The following is a 19,914-nucleotide window of genomic DNA, read 5'->3' as shown; positions in this document are numbered from 1 at the left end:
ATAAAAAACCTAGACTAGGCTACTTTGAGTTTGCTCGAGTAACATACTGTGTAACGCTAGTCATCTTCCGCACTCATTCCCACCCCCAGCTGTTACCAAGGTCACCACTCGTGTATCTATGGTAAACAAAAGGTTGTTTTATTCCTGAGACACACAGAGGCAAGAGGGCACGTCACAGTATGGCCTGCCATAAATTAAATTCTTTGACCAAGGCAACATTAAATTTGATTTTACCAAAGACATTTTAGGCCTACAGTTAACGATTAATTCAACGATATAGCCTACTTACTTTGGTGGACTCTGTGGGAGAGAACTGTAGACAATTAATTATTCAGTGAGTGATTGTTGTCTTGGCAGCACAAGTAGACAGACAGACCAATTATGATTGTTTCATACCCTACAACTTTAATAGGCTACTACACTGGCCTATGCATTGAATTCTTACAGTAAATTGATTAAAACAAGTAGATGCCTTGAGAGGTGTCAGATGATGGCCCTTAATAAGACAGGTGTAACACTGAAGGTATCCGTAGCCTATTAGATCTACACCACAGGAGTGGTTCATATGATTAGTTGGGTTTCCCTATTTCACCCTGTTATGCAATACATTTTTTGCATCATTATCTACATAAGAGATACAGTACTTCGTAATGCCCTGAAGTTCCAAGTACATAGCCTACATACACAGGTTAACAAAAAATAAAAGTTTAGCATGCCTTTTAGGGAGTCAAATAGAAAGACATCAGTAATTTAAGACCACATAGTCTTTAGTCCCGCTGTTAAACTTTACCAGGCTAATACTGGTATAACTACTTGATGTGTTCATTTTTCCAAGAAATACTGCTTGGTCAGCTTATCAATTTTCCTTGCAGACCTCAGTGATTAAAGTCTGTCCAATTAGATACGTTTGCCATCTTCAATTCATATTTTATTATCTTCCCATGATAAAAGTAGTTCCAGTGGCTGGCTCCTCCCTTCAGCAGAGTTAGACAGGTAGGTAACAGTCGACCTCCAGAAAACGGTGAAAAAAGATGTCTCTCATTTGAGAATCTTATGATATGGGTAGAGGGTCAGAGAGGTGGTGAATTCACGTATATCATCGATCATAATAGCCTCTGGCAGCAGCGAGGAGGGTGGCACAAAGGTCAGTCTGGACACCTCTCCGTAAGCAGAGGTCGTGGATGCCTTCTCTCCAAGCAGTTGTGCTGAGTGGTTACAACTAGATTCATCACCATCAGGGGAGTCTCCCTCTGCCTCTCCAAAACCAACAACCTGGGCAAAGTGAAAGGGAAGACAGTCTAGTATGACATTAGTACTACCAACTAGCCTACACAAAGTTCATTACAGCACTCCATTAAATCCCTTCTCCCACTCCAACATAAATAATTACACCTATTTGTGTAAAACCACACACATATACAAGCTGCTGTACTTTCATTATTGTTTATTATTGCTATTTTCCTTAATGTAGTCATACCAACATTTTAAAACTGTTCACTGTTAATTTTAACTATTGTATTGTTTTTATTTGTAAGTCGCTTTGGACAAAAGCGTCTGCCAAATCCCTTAACCATAACTTACGTGTACACTGAGCCTCCTGCTGTTACTATGTCTGTGTTCCATGAACCAGGAGATGAGATCTGCTTTGGTAATGCGCTTCAGGGCTTCAATCTGTTATCAGACACAGAGATACCAACATTTTGTAGCGGATGAAGGACATAGTCTTCCAAATATGAACCAATTGAGACACAATGGCCTTGTTTCACTCAAATGCAAGCTTTAATTGTACCTCCCTACTCTTCGTAAAATTGAGAAACAAGAAAGTGACAAGGAAGTCATGAAAATATGTTGTTTATACTGTAACGTCGGTGCCTTTTGGACTGAGTGCTAGCCTCCCAGAATGCAATGTGTGTGAATGCTGGTTTGTGTAATGTCGGTTTTAGTTAGTGTAATTGCGTTTTCCGTGTCATGTATGTGTTAGCTTGTGTAGTCTTTCTTTACGTTGTACCTCATGTGTTTTGCCCGGTGTATTGTATGTGACTACCCTGTTCGTGTATCGTGCTTGTTTTATTGACTTCTCTTGTGTTTCCTATGGGTGTCTTTGTCTTAGCGTTGGCTGATTCCTGCTTCCGCTATTAAACCTTTTGATTGGACAACTGTGTGTGTCGCTATCAAATCGTTACAATACTATAATAACATAGGTACAAAACATTGGAAATAAAAATGTAATTAACATGCATTAAACAGCAACAAAAACAAGCATCATATTGTTCAAATCAGAAAAAACTATCGTAAAACCACCAATTACCAACCATTTTGTTCGAAAATTCTAAAACAACGATGTTTTAATACTTCAAAATAACATTTGATAAATGAACCTTACATTTTTCAGTAGCCATAGGTGTGTAGATTTGAACAAAATCTAGTTTGGTTCTTACCGGGGACTTTACTGCCTGAAATATCCGATTTTGTTTACCACGCTCGGAGGTTAGTGCTGGCCTGGTGGGTGCCTATTTCCAACCTTTCTCACGGCATTCAACGGTTAGACCGAGAATTCTCGTCGCAAATCAAAATTCCACTGAAACTCCAAGCGGATTTGTACACGCAGCCTTACAACACTGTTTACAGCTCTTCAAGTCACGGTAAAATGTAATTTTTGGTACATAGTGCTTGCGTTTCTTTAGGAATCCGCCGTTTTGGTTTGTATAGAAATTAATATTAGGATATTAAGTGACACATACACGTAAGAGGTTGGAAATATGGGATGGTTGGTAATAGGTGACATTCCTATATAAAACAAAAGAGAAGCTTTTTGTCATTTTTAATGTGTGGTAATGTTTTTTTTTTTTTTTTTTTTTTACATTTTAAATCAATGCAATAATATGAACAGGGGGTGCAACGGTACACAAAAATCACAGTTTTGTGTGTACCTCGGTTTTGAAGTCACGGTTCGGTTAATTTTCGATACAGTAAGCCTGAAGGTACTGCTAACCTACGAATGTGTGTACCTTTACACCCCCTAATAAAAACATTTTAAGATCTATACTTCAGAATCCCCTTGTTCTATTCATGTGTGTATTAATTTCATGTAGTTATTTTTGAGCAGTGACATATTTAGTGATCTAGTCAAAAATTAAACACAATCAAATACACAAGAGTCCTCACCTCCTTGGTAAGTCGATCAAAAATATATTGCTGAGTCACAACTTCAAACCAGTTCCTATCCACCTCCTCGCCCAGATGTGTGTCCTCACACTCCTTAAGCTTGATCAGGGCAGTGATCTGCATCTCAAATGCCTCATCTGTCAAGTTCATCAGCTTCTCACCAAAACTCACCAGGAACTCCTCCACCTTAGACTCCACAAAATCAGTTCTAGGACAGACACAAAATGATTTCCAAGATTTGAGTACAATGCAAACTTATTTTTCCACATGAAACACATTGCAGTGCATACTTCATCACGCTTGGTAGTAGATCAGAATAATTGTACCTATTTTTAAAAAGAAACTCACGAAAACTTTGTTGCTTGCGTCTCAACTGTAATAGAGAATCCAAGAACACCTGAGGTGTTTCGACAGGTAGGGTACACCTGGTATCTGAAGGTGCAGAGATGGCATTACCACATGAGTATAAGAATAATGATGGATATTAGGCTGCATAAATTACAAAGTAACTTTTTGCTAGCAAATAAATTGCACAAATAGAAATAGCTAATTCAATTTACAAGGATAAATCAGTCACTAACCCCAGTGTTTCCTTAGTTCTTAAGAAATCAAAGCAAGGTTCCTCCATGTGCATCTGAAAAAAGGGAAAGAATAACCATCATGGATATTGAAAATGTGTTTGAGTAACTGGGATTTATAAGACTTGGAACTCACCACTAGTAACTCCATCAGGGTGTGCTCCCATAAGTTCTTCCTGCCTGACTGGAGAAAACAAGAAAAAAAGACATCTTTGTTTATGACATGTCAATACACACATGATTACCTTATAAAAATAAATAAATATAAAAACATTAAATCAATGGACAGCATGCGAGTCCAACTTCTCAGGCATAGCTACAATTAGAAGGCCCTCCTAAATAAAACACAGGTGCATGGGCCTGTTTACCTGGTAGTACACTGTGACCTCAGAGTTGGCATCTCCCTTGTTAAGGGAGCGTACTTTACACAGGTGGTGCTTCTGTGGCAGTTCTACCACCCTAAATAGAACCGGAGCCTCTACTGTGAGTGGCTGGAACTTGAGTTTGCTGAAATAAGGTCAGAGTCAGAACACACAGAACTTTCAGGCTGTCAGTCTGAACAGATGGGGACAAAAGGACACAGCCGCTCACTGCATCTTATTTCTGTGGTTAAAAATAACTAAAAAAAAAATAACATATAAAAATATGAAAAGAAGAAAAAAACAACGACATCCTAACAAATTGATACTGCCATCTTGTGACATTTTGCACTGTATCAGTGGTCAGAAAGTTCAATAGCCTATATTTTGTAGATGACTATCTGTTACAAATTCAAGGTGAACAGAGGTTACAACAGAGGAACAAAATTACTTACTCAATAAAATACCGCAAGAACTTCTTAGATTCCTGGTGAAAGTAAATAAAAATGTCATGAGTTTTTAATTTTTTTTGCAGACAAATCTGTAAAACAATGTCCTTAGACACAAGATATATTTGCGAAAAGGGACTCACTATGCTGGTAAAGTTACCCTGTACTAAGCCCTCAATGTATAGCGCTGACTTCAAACTGTTGACAAAGTCCATGAGGTCATCCACACTCAAGCCTTTCATTATGGCCTGGTACTTCTGGACCACAGACCAGCGACAGTGCTCCAGAATCAGGAGGCGCACATCTCTGTAAGGGTAGGAGACATAGAGAAAGGAGAGGGCAGAGATATATGAGGAGAGGCAACAGCAAGGGAGAAATAAAGGGAAGGAGAGGAGATGGGAAGAGCATATTATTAAGGAAGGAGAGATAAGATGTAGGGTACAAAGGGGAAAGCGGCAAGAGAAATAAATTTGGTTTGAATGAAGTGAGCCTGTTAAAGATGATGTTCCTTATGTGTATGTGTCTAGCACTCAATATTACAATGTTGCGACAGTGACTGTGTAAAGTGATGTCATACTCACTTGCCAAGTCTCTCAGGCTTGATGAGGATGTTGAAGTAGGTCTTTTTCAGCTGTGCCACAAACATGCCAAACACATCTGGAGCTGCACTGAAGCCAGCCAGGTAGTCCACTATCAGGTGGAGCAGCAGCTAGGACCATACAGCACAGATGACAAAACCACTCCAGTAAAGGTATGCACACACACACACACACACACACACACACAGAGACATATTTCAGTGATGATAAGGACGAAGCCTTAATGAAACCAGGTGGATGAATAACAGCTAGTTTTAAGTTTGGTAGTGGGTAGTAGATCATGGTTATGAGTTAACAATCCACTCTTCTTAATGAATATAATTATAGATTAAATTAGCAAATCATTCTAGTGCATTTATATTTGCATCAATGAAATTGTCCCAGAACATTAGAGAAGCATTGAAATAAATCCATTGAATTTGAGAACTATTCTGATCATGGTTATTGACTCTGGACTATAATAATGGAGACACCATTCTTACTATTATATTTGCATAATAACCCATTCATCAATCTCATCAATACATACAGGCAATTTGTGGTTGAAGCCCTTCACACGGATGACAAAGCCATGCTCCCCTGCCACCAGCTTGTATTCCAGTTGTGCAACATCTGCATCATATGCTGGTTCAGCAAGGTTGTGCGCCAGAATGTTCACAAAAATATCAAAAAGCACCAGACTATAGAAAGGAGGACAGGAAACAGAAGTATGTATGTATGGATATAACTAAACTCTACACCCTTCTTGGTTAAACAGTGAATGTGCTGGCATCTTCCATAGTACACCTCAGCAAGGAAGAAAAGCAAAATGATATGGAAGATTCAAATGAGACACACTTTCCAGATGGTTCAAGTGGTTGTTGAACTTTCAATCAAAACTGACTGTAACACGACTGGAATTAATTATATTTGATTACAGCTTAACTGTGTAGTTTGTGTATATATACATACATTTAGAAATATAAAACTGCACAAATTTGATACGATTTGCAATCAGACAAAAATATGATTTAAGACGACATTGACAGAAACCATTCTCATCACAAGCAAGATTTTAGATGTTGGAGATTAGCAATGTTGTGAATTCGTATTAGCCAGGAATCTGTTTCTATGTGTTGCTGTGTGGGATGGGTAATACTCACTTTTCTGGGTTTTTCTGAATGATTGGGGAGAGCAGATTAAAGCGTACGTAGGCTGAAACAAGAGACAGTAGCAGTCAGTGCTCATCCTTTAAATACAATTAAAATGCTGTCTGTACGGCCTCACCAACGGACACAGAGATACACAAACACGCAGACTCAAATGCAAACATGTAAAAAAAAAAACCTCACATACACACCTTTAGGAATTTTGAACTTGTTGTCTTTTTTGAACCAGAGACATCCTTCCTTTGTGTTGATTATTTTGACAGGGAATTCGGTATCAGGGCAGTCTGATGCTTTCAGGGTGAAATCAGTAGCTGTGAAAAGTTACAAATTACCTTTTTAACACATCCAAGCATGATAAGGATTAAAGATTAAAAAGCAAAGTGCAAATAACAGGAATCCTTGAACACAGACCAATAAACTTGTTTTCAGCTGGCAGTTGGAGTTCAGGGTTGAGTTCAAAGTCACTAGCCCAACGATCCCTCCACTCCTGAGGTATATCTGCAATGATGAGTGTATTTGTGAAATCTCACTAGGTCACAGTAGGAACAAATTTCAGAAGTCCTGAAACATTGACTGTGTGTACATACACACCGGTGGCCCAGTTATGAGGCTTACCCTAGTTCTGGTCATACTCAGGATAAGGCATTTACATGAGCAAAGAGATATCTGGTTACTCATATAATATCATAAATAGTAGTATCCTTTTTACTGATAACTGATATCTATTTGTTCTGGTGCCTGTGCAGCTAGTCAGCAGCTATTACAAAACTGGGATACGATACAGTGTATGCATGCAATAGAGTCCTGGTTAGGAGTTCTCCAGTTAGCATAAACAGGTTTCTCAAAAATGGGATAAGGGTTTATCTGGGGCTTTTTGAAATCAGGATATGATGTTTGAATGTGCGAACACAAAAATGGAACACTTAAAAATCCCAATCATAACCAGGGCTCTCAAGACCATGATTCCAATAATACATTTGGGTTCTACAGTACCACCAATACCAAGCCTTTCTCATTACAAAAAGATGAGTAAAATTCAGAACAATTGACCCCACCGTATAGTTAAGAAAATACGAAAACGGCTTGCAAGCTTTAAAGGTTTTACAAAAGTATGAAAAATGGCTTATCTTCAGGTTAGGATTGCAATGGCTCACCTTCTACACTGTACTGAGCCCCAAACCATTTTTCCTTCATGTCACACAGGTTCTCATGTTCTGGAGACAACAGGATCAGGTTTGCCTTATCTGGGGTCATGAGAACCAAAGCAGCATTGATGACCTAAGAGGGGAACAATAATTACTCTAAACAGACTCTACTAAACGTGTAACTATGTAAGTACCAGTGGGGACATATTTCATACACACATTTATTTGCTCAACACTTATACAAAAATATTACAGTGGTGTAACCCGTCAATTTTGACACATTCAATTCATGCAGTTTTAGCATAGTATCCATAAAAAGCCCTGGTACTCGGCAACCCACAACCCCCTATTGCAAATGACCATGCCTCAGTACTATTAATGGTAAAGGAAAAGGTAATTTGAGCCTCCCAGTAGCTAAAATTACAGAACCATCTTGTTTCAGTGTGACATTACCTCTGGGTCATAATCAAACATGAGCTGATCTCCAGTAAGGTAATCCTCTTTTGGAAAGAGATGCATGTTCTCAGAAATGTTCTCCACAAATTCAATTGGATCAGACTGTTGAAACAGATCACTGGTGTTATAGAGATTAAATTAAATCCACCTGGAGTCAGTGGTAACTGTTATCGCACATCTGCTCTTCTTATGGCTTCAGGTAGCTATTTGAATTGTATGGACAATTTAGTCACAGGATGAAATCTAACATACTAAAGAAAGAAATATCTGAAGAAATATCAATATTAAATGACACCTCACTGTAACTCAGAAATAGAAAGAAACCAGTCACCTGCTCCTGATAATGGAACTCATTTGCTTCAACCTTCTGAATTTCAGAATAAATCCTGAAAAGCATGAAGCAGACCTCCAATCATAACACTAGCCAGCATTTATGTATTAAAGAACCCCTCAAATATTTGCCTCTAAAGGACACATTCACAAATTCAGTTAATGTCTAGCACTTGAATTAACCTTTCTTGTGGTCCAAGAGACTGTAGCATCTTAAGATACTGGAAGACCAAGTCAACCACCTGCAGAGAAATAGTCAATATTCAGATAATGATCGGAGTAGTAGCATTAGACTGGCTATTGGCCTGCATCATTATCATCATGTTAAAAACATCAATAATTTCACTGCAACTCAAATAGTGCTTTATGAGTATTAATGCCACACCTTGTAAACGTTATGGAAGCCCTCATCTGTCAAGGTTATGGAAACGGAGAAGATGGAGTAAGTGGTGTTCTGATCAAAGCCGGTTTCACTGTTCCCTCCAAACAGAGCCAGGGCCCAACACCTAGAGGCATCAAAAGCTTACACATGGCTCTGAGAAATTTGACATCAATTGGTACAGATAAAAAAAAAAGTGACTTACCTCTTCCTTAATTGGGAGAGAATACCTCCAGCACCTTCATGGCCTATCAGCCAAGATATATAGTGCAGGGGCTTTACTCTACAGAGTCAAACACATAGAGTGTGGGCGATTAGGATTTGCAACAATAACCAGAACGATTAAAAAGTAAAAAAGCAAACATAAAATGAAACATTGATGGATCACCATCATAGCCTTACAACAAGTTAATGTGAAATTAGTCTATTTTGCATTTACCGTATTATGTAAAATATATGTGGTTGCTGTTTGCCCTCTTCGTGGTCATTACTGATCAATAATCTCTTGTTAAAAAAAACTATTTGGACACTAGAGCAAATCTACTGCAAGATACATATTTTGAACACAGTCATTGTACAGTGAACATGGGAAAGTGCAATAAAGCAAATTATTATATTTAGTTAAATAATGAAATATGGCACTGAGCTATATCAGAAAAAGTGAGCAATGAATGTAATGACAGAAAGCATTATGGTGATTATTGATGTTGATTCAGATTTCATGTACTTTATTGACACCTGCTGGAGAAACTATGGAATTGAACATGACTGACCAGGTGAAACTTTGGGCATCAGATATTAAACCTACTGTCAGACAACAACATTTCCATACTAGGAAAACATGCCAGTAGACTCCTGCAGTCCGTTACAACTTACCTGTAGTGTTTGGCCTGAGGGGGCAATGACCAAGTAATGCTGAGAGCGTGGACCTTCCTCACAGGCACCACTGTTAACACATGCACATTTCCTTTTAATATATTATCATATCACACTAACAATCCAAATAATATTCTCAAGTCAATGTATCTTTATCTTACCAGTATATAGCCTGGAATAAGCCAGCCAAATGTATCTCACCCACAAAATTTGAGGAAAATAAATTAGATCTGGAGTCGCTCCATTGAGAAGCCTATAAACCCGGTTAAGATCTGTTCAGGTGGTATTTATACAATGATGGATAGATGAGCAACAGTGAAGCAGTCATCCATGTCACCAGAGCGCACTTGAGTTGATTTTGTTTACAAGATGTTTAGATTCCGCCATTGTGTCTGTTATACAAGATATTGACAGCACAATAATGACGGAAAAAAAGACGAACAGAAGACAGGAATTTGACATCCTCAAATTTTGTGGGTGGGGACAATTCTAGCTAGGTTCTGGGCTAGGTTGAAACATGCTCCATAATCAAATCCAAACGACGTGTTACCAGCCTCAAATTCTGATAAGAGAGGCTGGCAAAATGAGGGTTACCTCTATAGAGCTTGTTGAAGGCTGGTGTGTCAAATGGGTCTTTAAGATGAGAGAAGTCAGGTTGAGGTTGTCCACTGCAGTGATGTAAACAACATCATCAATGCAAAACAAAAGCACTCCATATCAAAACCATTCAATTGCCATTACCACAGCAGTGCTGATGAGCACTTACTTGTTTGGGATTGCGCTGAAGATCTCCCTAACCCACTCCTCAAGTGTGTCCAGCTTCTCTGTGGAGAGATACAGCAGGTGCACATAGGTCATACCCAACTCACACCAGTCAATACTGATCGCTTACTATTCCATACTTTGAATATACTGATACTATACAGTATACTGATGCTTAATAAATGCAGATGTTTAACTTAAAAACACAGGATATGACATCTGTCTCTCTGGATCCAACATGCCCTTAAGTGTGCATCTTAAATATGTACATTAAAGACTTAAAGGTACACTCTGTGATTCTGGGCTGAAAGGTTGTTGGTATTTGAGCTCAACAGCAAATAAAATGACATCCATCTCTGCTCCTAAAGCATTATGTTGATTGACGGAAATAGGTCAAAAAGTGTATTAGATTAGAATAGTGAACTTTACCTCTAAGTAACACTGATCATTCATTAGTAGTTAGTTGCCTTTCTAAAAGGATCCTGCATGATACTAGATCAGGGGTGGGCAAACTTTTTGGCTCAAGGGCCACACTGGGTTTTGAAAATTGCCCGGCGGGGCGCACAACTACCACCCCCCTCCGCCCATGACACACACATAAAAAAAATATTCTTTTTATAGCCTATAATTTAGTATGAAAAGTATTTCTTTTAAAATATTAATTGCTTAAAAATACTGCTAATTTTATGCTGTTTAACAAATGTATAAATTGTGCACTGTCGCTTTAAGACAGTCGCTTTAATTAATTCACGTTTATTTCTCAATGATCTTCTGCCTGCTACGGTATGGCCCTCTCACACTTTTTAAATGGTTAGTGGGAACTACTGCTGCCTTCATGATTTCCTTTTAAACGTTTCTTATAAAAAGGAGATATCAATTATCAACAATGACAAGCCAGCTGGAACCTGCGGCTCTCTCTCCCTCTCGTGAGTGCAGACGCGTTCCCAATTAAATGGATCGCATGTTCACGTTAGATCTGCTGCAAAGGAGATAACTAAGAGTTAACTTAGTTTAACATGATGTTATCTCTATTTAACATGATGTTTTGACATTGACATTGTAAACGTTCTCTAAGGAGAGTGAAAAGCAGTTTGCAGTAAAGCTAACCAACGTCGTCTCTATCGCAGGAAAAAAATAGCGAGCAGCCTGATAACCAAATGAAATGCTCAGCGGGCCGGATGAAAGTGCTTGGCGGGCCGGATCCGGCCCGCGGACCGCAGTTTGCCCACCCCTGTACTAGATAATATATTACCTCTGGACTGAACAGTCAGAGTCATATAGTGGGCGGAGTAATATCTCTTCCAGAATTCCCGTAGACATTTATAGGTGTTAATATCATTCTTCTTGGGTTCATGTTTCAGTGTCTGAGCATTACCTGAACAAAAGAAAAAAAAACATTAAAACACCAAAAGACAAAACAAACAAACAATTAGAGCATCTATGGCTATTCTACAAAATGAACAAAGAAGCAAGAAACTCACCCCAGCAGAATTTTCTCATTACATGGTTTGGTTTGGCAAGACTTCCGAACAACATTTCTTTCCTATGGCTGTCTGATGGCCGAGCTAGTTGGTACTCTGCAAAGCAGCAACACATTTATGGACAGTCATGCAGAAATAGCCATCCATATGCGGATATCATCTTAATTTGTGGTACACACTTACCACTATCAACAGCTTCCACTTCCCTAGCAACTGCATCCTCAATCATTAGAGGACAAATGAAGAACTGTGCCCACCTGTGGAAAAGCATTTCAGTTCAATGACGATGACAATATCCAATAGGTCTATAATATGGTTGCTTGAGGGAGTTGTGGACGTGGACGCATCAGTGGATGACCACACACATTACATATGAGATATGGGGTTGGCATATGTTCAGATACCTCAAATGCAACAAGATCAAAGTAACTTCAACTTCAATCAGTGCCCCACCTGTCCAAAGCCTCTCTGAAGTACTTTCTCTGGACATCAAACTGAAAAATTGTTCTCTCACAGTCAGTTGAGGCATTGTCACTCCCTCCGTGTTTCTTCAGGAAGGCATCAAAGCCATTCTCAGCAGGGTACTTCTCACTGCCCATAAAGACCACTAAGAAAGATGTAAGGCATTGGATTGGAATGCAACATGTTGCAACATCACAAGACATCTCTTTTGAGTGACAAAACATGTCCAATCTACATATACAGCAGAATATTTGCAGTCATTATGCTCATTATGTCAGGGTGCTGATATAGGCTATACAGAGAGATAATATTCTCTCACACTTCACTGACCAATTTGACATATTATTAAACTCACAATGTTGATGTTGTTCATTAAAGATACCAGCCCAGGAGAGAGATACTCACTGTGTTCAAGAAAGTGTGCAAGACCAGGCAGATCATCTGGGTCACTGAAGCTGCCAACGGCAATACAGAGGGCTGCTGCCGACTGGGAAAAGCAGATACAGGCAATTAATTTACTTGGTTTCAAATGCATGTGGGGTTAGGTAAAAAGGTCCAGGAGAAAGATGTCAGGATTTTTTTGGCAGCAAGCAACCCAAATGTTTTTTTTTTTTGGCAGCAAGCAACCTATTGCCGCATCACTGAAAGAGCTAACCTGTTTCTCAGAGCTGCCACTCTTCTTTCCACCACCACACCTCTGTTCCTCATTGCTATCCACAGAGTAAGCGCCCTCTTCAGAACCCCCTCCAGAGTCATCATCGTCATCTTCATCACAGTCATCCTCATCTTCCTCCTCGCTGATGGAGTCTCCTGGGTCACAGGAGACTCCATCGGCCCTGCTGAGGTCTGATATGAGAAGTGCTCTCAGTCCATTGCTCAGCTCTATGTACCTGGACACAAATGGAGAAAATGGGGTAATAAGGAGAGCACAACAATGAATGACAGGCTGACAGAACAACGAAGAATCAGATCAGCCAGTGCCATTCACCTGTACTTCTTGGGGTCACTAGGGGATTTAATAATTTCAAGATCTCCCAAGTCATCCTCCACAGTCTCTGCTCCATCCTCTCTAGACTGAATCCTGAGGTTGTAAGACGACTCAACTCCATCTTCATCCAAATCGGATTTTCTAGGACTGGCAGAAGTTTTACATTTATTCATTCTGAGAAGCGTCCAGACTCGGGAGGTGCTGAATCGCAATCATGAGTGAAAAAAAGGCAAATTCGTATCCTCGAAGGTACCTAGTCTATTCTGAATGGTTAATCAGCTCAAGTGCGACAATGTAACATCAGCGACAAGATACAATCGGTTGCTTTCACAATTTGAATATAAACTCTTCGGGTGTAATTCCTGCCAGTTTCTTGCATTAAGTTGTTGTTGAACGTTAACAATCCGTGGATGACAAGATCTTCACCAATAATCAGTAGCCTGACTATGTGAAATCATAACAAGACTTGTTAATATCGCATATCGCAGACGAACGTTCATAATGTTGCGAAGTAGTTAGCTAACTTTAGGGCACGCACACCTGGTAAACTCTTCAATTCATTGCACTGCCTAGTCATTTGCAATGTTCCTGAGCTGCGTCAACCAAACCACTGAAGACACTGTTGAGGATATCCGTCTAAGAGAGAACGTGATTGGTTGTCGCAGGTTGACCGCAGAACAAGTCTATCTCTGACTGGTAGTAGGCTTGGATTTATAGGATAGGCTACACACGGTTGATAAATAGGCCTAGCTGTTGTAACAACTTACTGTAAGCTTGTTAGACCCAAGCAAATGTTTTAAATAGGCACTCTAACTTAAACGCATTAAGTGAAGAACCACACGTAGGCCTAACCCAGAGGTAGGCTATAGGCTATAAAGAAAATGTTTTGATTCATTTGAATAATCTAACAGTTTCTTGCCTAGAATTATCTAACTGGAAGAAGCAGGGTTATTAATTTTAGCCTACTACAGCCCCCAAAAAAGGCTAAACTTGTGAAGGTAGGCTACACACCAGGCCCATCTTGACCATGATGATTAGGTTAAATGGATTAGTTCAGTGATCTTCAATGAGTAACTTACCACCATTTGATACAGCAACATGACATTTTCTGTTTAAGTTTAACCAAAAAAATGTAACGTTGCCTTAACCACAAAAACACATGTGGCTGACCGAAAGATGTCAACGTTGGTCTTCATTACATTTTCCTGACAGCTGGCTCTAAATTGAGATATGATCATGACGTGTATTGTGATGCATTAATTATCCTTTTAATTAAAGAATTGTTGAGATGATTTTGGAATCCTGTTGCGTCTGCTTTGACATGACAAGAGGTAGTGCAGATAGATATTTGTGCTTTTTATTTCCGCAAATTGCACTTGAAAATGTACAAACATTCACATTGATTTAATCACTTTGTTCCCGTTGAACCCATCTATGAGTCAACAGTAACTAACGAGGTGCTATAGCCATAGGCCTACAGTTTATCCATTGCAACAGCATAAAAATAAAAATCTACCTAGGTACGACCATTATAATACACTATTTAGATCCAAAATATGTAATTTAAAAATTCACTTATAAACAATCACATCATAGCCTATCAGACAGAACAACTGTTATGATTGTTATAATAATATTATTGTTGGTTAGGTTAGCTATGAACTCACATAAGACAGGGTGGCACAAGGTGTTTGGGTAATGCAGTTCACTATTTTGCAATAACTGAATTTCAGAAAAGAAATGGCACAGCCTACTCAGCACAATGAACTTCAAAAGGTAGATTAATTTAAAATTGAAGAGAGAAACCACATGGCCAATTTCAATATTGTCATAACATTTGCCTACATTCAGTATATTGTGTGCTGATCATTTTTGTAAGTCACATAATTAGATCAAATTGATTCACATGACTATTAAACATTACTATTACAAGACTCATCATACAACATTGTTTGTAAAGTGTCCAAAAGTCTTAAAACACTTAATTGTACCAGCAAAGTGAAAAGCATGTGCCTTTCACTGAACAATAATGGCACATCATCACATCAAAACCACCCTGAACAGAATTAACGAATAAAGCTGCAAAACACGTTGTAAATTCTGCAGTTGTGCTGAGTTAGTGTTATGGTGTCTTATGATATTAAACTTTTTTTTTTGTTAAATAGAATAGTGTTATAAGCGTGTCTCACACCTAAACTTTAATATCCTGTGTTAAGCTCAGATGAGCAAGCAGCCATGTGTCTTATGTATACCAATTCATCGAAAGTCATGTGACAAGGTAGTTAACTGCACTGTAACAAGTTGTGAGTAATTCATTGTTTTGCAGTGGCAGTGAACACTCTCCATATGAGAGAAGCTGTATTGTGCTTCAACAGTCAACTCTACTTTGAGCTGCCTCGTGTTTAGACTACAGGTGAAATGAGAGATTATAAATGCACTTATGTGCAGAGCAAAAGAATGACAATGTGAATCACAACATGAACTTAGAGGAGAGAGAGAGGGGAGCTACACAAGAGAGTTGTGACTTGTCGGTAAGAGAAGTTGTGCTACAAGAGGTAGGCTTAGCAGCAGTTCTGAGGTAGTTGTGGAGGCTTGTCTGTGAGCCGAGTGTTCTTCGTACCAGTGACGATAGCAGGGTCAGTATCCACCCGTTCTGACATCTTCACACAGATGATGTCTACCAGGCGTTCAAATACCTGCCGGACATTTATGTTCTCTTTGGCACTGGTTTCATAATACTCAAAACCTGCAGACAACAGTAAAATAATCACTCATATATAACCATGTTTGCACAGATAAGAGAGTGGACGCATTCAATTTGCTAGTAGTTACTGTTCTGCAATTATAACACAATGATTTTTTTACTTTACTTCAAACCACAATGACTTATGTTGTGACATGACCCTTGTTGATTTTAAACTCGATAAGTTTCTTGACTGGGTACCCATTTGTAGCCAAGGGGGTCCTTGGCTACAAATGGGTACCCAGTATGTTGAAAATTGTCAAAAAGGGGAATTCCTACATTGTGATACTATACGTTAAAGTATCATTAAATTAGCCCTTCACTTAATGGTAATGATGCCAAATGGTACCGATTCACATAATGGTACTAACACTATAAACTTGTAGGATCACTCAAGAAACGTACCTAGTTGGTCAGCTAAGTGTCTGCCCTTTTCCGGCGGCACCACTCTCTCATCATCCATATCACACTTGTTGCCAACAAGAATCACTTGAGCGTTATCCCATGAATATGTCTTAATTTGAGTAGCCCTGGGGAAAAACAGGGTGCCAGGTTCAAATACTGTAAATCATCCTCTCTGCTTCCACTTACACAATAATAAAAATGTATTGCAAAAAGGCAGCGGTTTTGTAATCCTAACATGCTTTAGACATAAAAAGCCTTACTGTATTAGCCTAATTATCTAAATTTCTAGAAAAAATAGTGTCCAAACAGCTTCTCTCTGCACTGGAAAATAACAATATTTATGAAAAGTTTCAATCTGGTTTCTAAAAATATCAAAGCACTGCGCTGCTGATGCCAGCTGATGACATATGCTTGTTCCTTGTACTTCTGAACCTTAGCACAGCCTTTGTCCAAATGAATCACAACACACTGTTATATGAAGACTGAGGTATTGAAAGGGAATATCTGACATGGCCTTTATGCAGAAAGGCCATTATACAGAAACATGTCTCTTTTTGTTGCTATGCAGACAACACACAGGTGTACCTTCTGGTTAGATCTTCAGATTCTAGTGTGCTGTTCATGTTAAAAGGATGTCAAAGAATAATCAGCTAAATTCTGACAAAACAGAGATCCTTGTTATTGGATCTCGATATTCTTGTCATTGGCAAAACAATGGTTTTGAAAAGTGCTGTATAGATAAAGATGATGATGATCACAGTGATGATAATGGTGAGCATCATTGTCGGTGCTAACCAGTGGGCAGCCGTGGCCCACTGGTTAGCACTCTGGACTTGTAACCGGAGGGTTGCCGGTTCAAGCCCCGACCAGTGGGCTGTGGCTCTTGAGCAAGGCACCTAACCCCTCACTGCTCCCCGAGCGTCGCCGTTGTAGCAGGCAGCTCACTGCGCCGGGATTAGTGTGTGCTTCACATCACTGTGTGTTCACTGTGTGCTGTTTGTGTTTCACTAATTCACTGATTGGGTTAAATGCAGAGGCCAAATTTTCCTCACGGGATCAAAAAAGTATATATACTTATACTTATCTTCACCAAGGCCCATGAAAATGTAATATGGTGCACAGTATGTTTGCACTCATTGTAAACATTGTATTTTGAATGTGATGTTAGATTGCAGTTTTATTCTATAGTAATCAGACCAAGATATCTCTGGCTATGTTTTATGGCCATTCTATTCTATTTCAATCATGGCTCAATCAAGGATTTCTTTTACTTTCTTAAATTTGAATGTACATCATCATATCTTGGTTCTAGAGGTAGGCTACACAATACAGTAAATCAAGCATCTGAGGAGGTAGACAGGACAAGGCCTGACATTTTTTGCTTTTAAATAAGCAATAAGCAAGTTTGTTGTATTGGCCATAAACATTTATTCAACAAATCTATCCACCAGAATGATATGTTTAGGCTTTTCTGTAAAATAATGAATGTTCCTTTACAGCTTCAAATATTTTGCAACAATATGCAGAATATGGATACAGCAAACTCACCAGTCTTGCACTGCATTGAAGGACTCTTCGTTAGTGATGTCATACATGAGGATGAAGCCCATAGCTCCCCTGTAGTAGGCTGTGGTGATTGTTCTGTACCGCTCCTGTCCTGCTGTGTCCTGCAGTAACACAAGCACAAGTGGATCCACATTAGTGTGGGAGAGGAGGGTTAATGTCTAATATCACTAATGAGCCATGGCAGCACAGCTTAATGTTGGTGAACAATAACAACTCCTAATATTCTGGGCTGTCTCTCCTAGCACAGAATGCAACCTTGTTTTCATGGAAAAATTATCAAAACAGAAAGAACACCGAAATCCAGCCCAATTAGACTGGAATAGCAAACCTAACAGATGAGCAGCCAACAGATTGCAACTGTTGAAGGTGTGAGTTCACACCATCATCAAGAATGGTAAAGAATACATGAATCCTTCCACACTCTGTCATGGTAAACATTATCATAGAGCTAAGTGAATCTGACAGCTACACACACTGCAGTCAGATGGGACAGGGAGGATTAGCATGTGTGACAAGGCATGCATTTACCGCCAGTGTCATCAATTTACCTGTGACTATCAGGGATTTCTTACATTTTTCCCCTATTCATCTCACTTGTCTAAGAATCTCAAACTGTTGTTTCATGCCTGATGCATCATAAACAACAATTCTCAAATTCAATGCATGTGAAACGTATATGGTCTGCCTTTTCAATAGCTGTGACAAAAAGGGAATGCCTCAAGGTTCAGAGTGAATTCTGTTATGTGTTATTTGACTACTTCCTAACCTATGAATGAATATGTGGTAACCTTAGGTCTACTGTGTGCCATCTTTCAATTGCACTCAGAATCTATGTTTGCGTAGGCTATGCCATATTACTTTGAATAAATACAGCACACCATTAACTTGATTTATTCAGTCACAAATGCTCCAACTATCATATTGTCACAACATATTATGTTAGTGTACTGTCTAAAACATGCACATGTAGCCTGTTACACCATAATGGGTATCCATTCAAGGTTGACCAATCAACACTGACTACAGCTCTATACGCAAATAAGGCAATTTACTCCAGTGGCTTGTGTGGCACTGGTCTCACCCCTGGCCCTTGTGTGCTTGAGAAACGCACGGCCCCTTTGGCCTCTGGGGCCCACTCTAATTGGTTCAGAGCATTGCTTTGCCAAGGAGCAGTGAGAAGTGTTGCTTCCATGACAACCACTGATGATGCAAGCGCAGAAGAAGCTCGTACCTCCTTTCCTAAGGAAAATGGCTCTGCTGCAGCGCCAGACAGACATCAAGTCTTATCATGCAGCGCAGCTCTGTGGCTTTATTGTGTTGAAATCTTGACAACTCAATAGTGGTAACAAAATTATATAAACCCTTGTTTCTGGCAAACAATAAACCCATAAAGCAGCAAGCACTACGCGCAAGGTAGGCTTTGTCTGACAGTTTTCAAGAAATCATGATAGCCTAACATAAAGGCTAGGCTTGCACATCAAATGCAAGTTCACCACACAGATGAAAAAACTTACCCAGATCTGAAGCTTCACTCTTTTGTCGTTTCTGTAAACCGTTTTCACTTTAAAATCAATACCCACAGTGCTAACGAAGGAGTTGTTGAATGTGTCATCGGCGTATCTGAACAGAAAGCTGGTTTTTCCAACACTACTATTGCCAATGATGAGCAGTTTGAACATGTAGTCAAAGTTCTGATCCGATCCATCTCTCTGCCCAAAGCGTTGGTCTGCCTTCGCCATCTGTGGGCATATTATGCGTTAGTCTTGGAATTTGGTTAATTGCTCCAGAAGCAATTATGAGAACAGCACACAACCTATCCATAGGCTACACAATGCAGTCTACATAGCCTATTTGTGGACAATGAGTAAGCTAACCTAATCTATTTCACGCTTTTATAAATTCACGAATCAATGTCGTGGACATATGTAACCAGAACACATTTGCGTCAGAGCTCTCGAATCGATTAAACAGATTGGACCACAGGTGCGTTTTAGAGCAAACATGGGCAAACCCACGACCAATA

At 39.3% G+C, this 19,914-nt stretch overlaps 2 protein-coding genes across 2 annotated transcripts; both read right to left on the bottom strand.

The window, feature by feature from the left end:
* Nucleotides 1-385: 385 nt before the first annotated feature.
* On the bottom strand, nt 386-13,769 carry nrd1b (nardilysin b (N-arginine dibasic convertase)). Its single transcript, XM_076277807.1, has 30 exons — nt 13,178-13,769; nt 12,845-13,079; nt 12,595-12,676; nt 12,181-12,334; nt 11,911-11,984; nt 11,728-11,823; nt 11,499-11,621; nt 10,251-10,308; nt 10,079-10,152; nt 9,485-9,554; nt 8,814-8,891; nt 8,615-8,735; nt 8,413-8,471; nt 8,231-8,285; nt 7,897-8,001; nt 7,453-7,576; nt 6,710-6,796; nt 6,490-6,609; nt 6,293-6,344; nt 5,680-5,830; nt 5,133-5,260; nt 4,695-4,857; nt 4,558-4,589; nt 4,112-4,250; nt 3,880-3,927; nt 3,747-3,799; nt 3,514-3,597; nt 3,166-3,373; nt 1,582-1,671; nt 386-1,272 (listed from the first exon to the last, which is right to left on the bottom strand). Exons 1-30 carry the CDS (start codon nt 13,348-13,350, stop codon nt 1,039-1,041), a joined length of 3,270 nt encoding a protein of 1,089 aa, XP_076133922.1. The 5' UTR covers nt 13,351-13,769; the 3' UTR covers nt 386-1,038.
* Nucleotides 13,770-15,702: 1,933 nt separating this feature from the next.
* Nucleotides 15,703-19,630, bottom strand: rab3b (RAB3B, member RAS oncogene family). The gene is made up of 4 exons (XM_076275987.1): nt 19,406-19,630; nt 17,874-17,992; nt 16,326-16,450; nt 15,703-15,923 (listed from the first exon to the last, which is right to left on the bottom strand). The coding sequence occupies exons 1-4, from the start codon at nt 19,628-19,630 to the stop codon at nt 15,739-15,741; spliced, it is 654 nt and encodes a 217-aa protein (XP_076132102.1). The 3' UTR covers nt 15,703-15,738.
* Between the last annotated feature and the right edge of the window lie 284 nt (nt 19,631-19,914).

The sequence above is a fragment of the Alosa pseudoharengus genome, unplaced genomic scaffold (assembly GCF_046254945.1).
Source record: "Alosa pseudoharengus isolate Yale_2024_CS ecotype anadromous, Long Island Sound unplaced genomic scaffold, YU_APseudo_1.1 YU_APseudo_1.1_scf_11, whole genome shotgun sequence".
NCBI classification, from domain to species: domain Eukaryota; kingdom Metazoa; phylum Chordata; class Actinopteri; order Clupeiformes; family Clupeidae; genus Alosa; species Alosa pseudoharengus.
The sequence above is the reverse complement of the archived record's forward strand: the minus strand, read 5'-3'. Positions and strand labels throughout refer to the sequence as shown.

Coding starts and splice junctions, on each gene's coding strand:
- nrd1b (XM_076277807.1), bottom strand. CDS start 13,350: ATGAATAAATGTAAAACTTCTGCCAGTCCTAGAAAATCCGATTTGGAT. Junction 9,555..10,078: donor CTTCAACAAGCTCTATAGAG/GTAACCCTCATT, acceptor ATGTGTTAACAG/TGGTGCCTGTGAGGAAGGTC. Junction 4,251..4,557: donor TTCTTGCGGTATTTTATTGA/GTAAGTAATTTT, acceptor ACCTTATTTCAG/CAAACTCAAGTTCCAGCCAC.
- rab3b (XM_076275987.1), bottom strand. CDS start 19,630: ATGGCGAAGGCAGACCAACGCTTTGGGCAGAGAGATGGATCGGATCAG. Junction 17,993..19,405: donor GAGTGAAGCTTCAGATCTGG/GTAAGTTTTTTC, acceptor GTGTTACTGCAG/GACACAGCAGGACAGGAGCG. Junction 15,924..16,325: donor ACACTTAGCTGACCAACTAG/GTACGTTTCTTG, acceptor TGTTGTCTGCAG/GTTTTGAGTATTATGAAACC.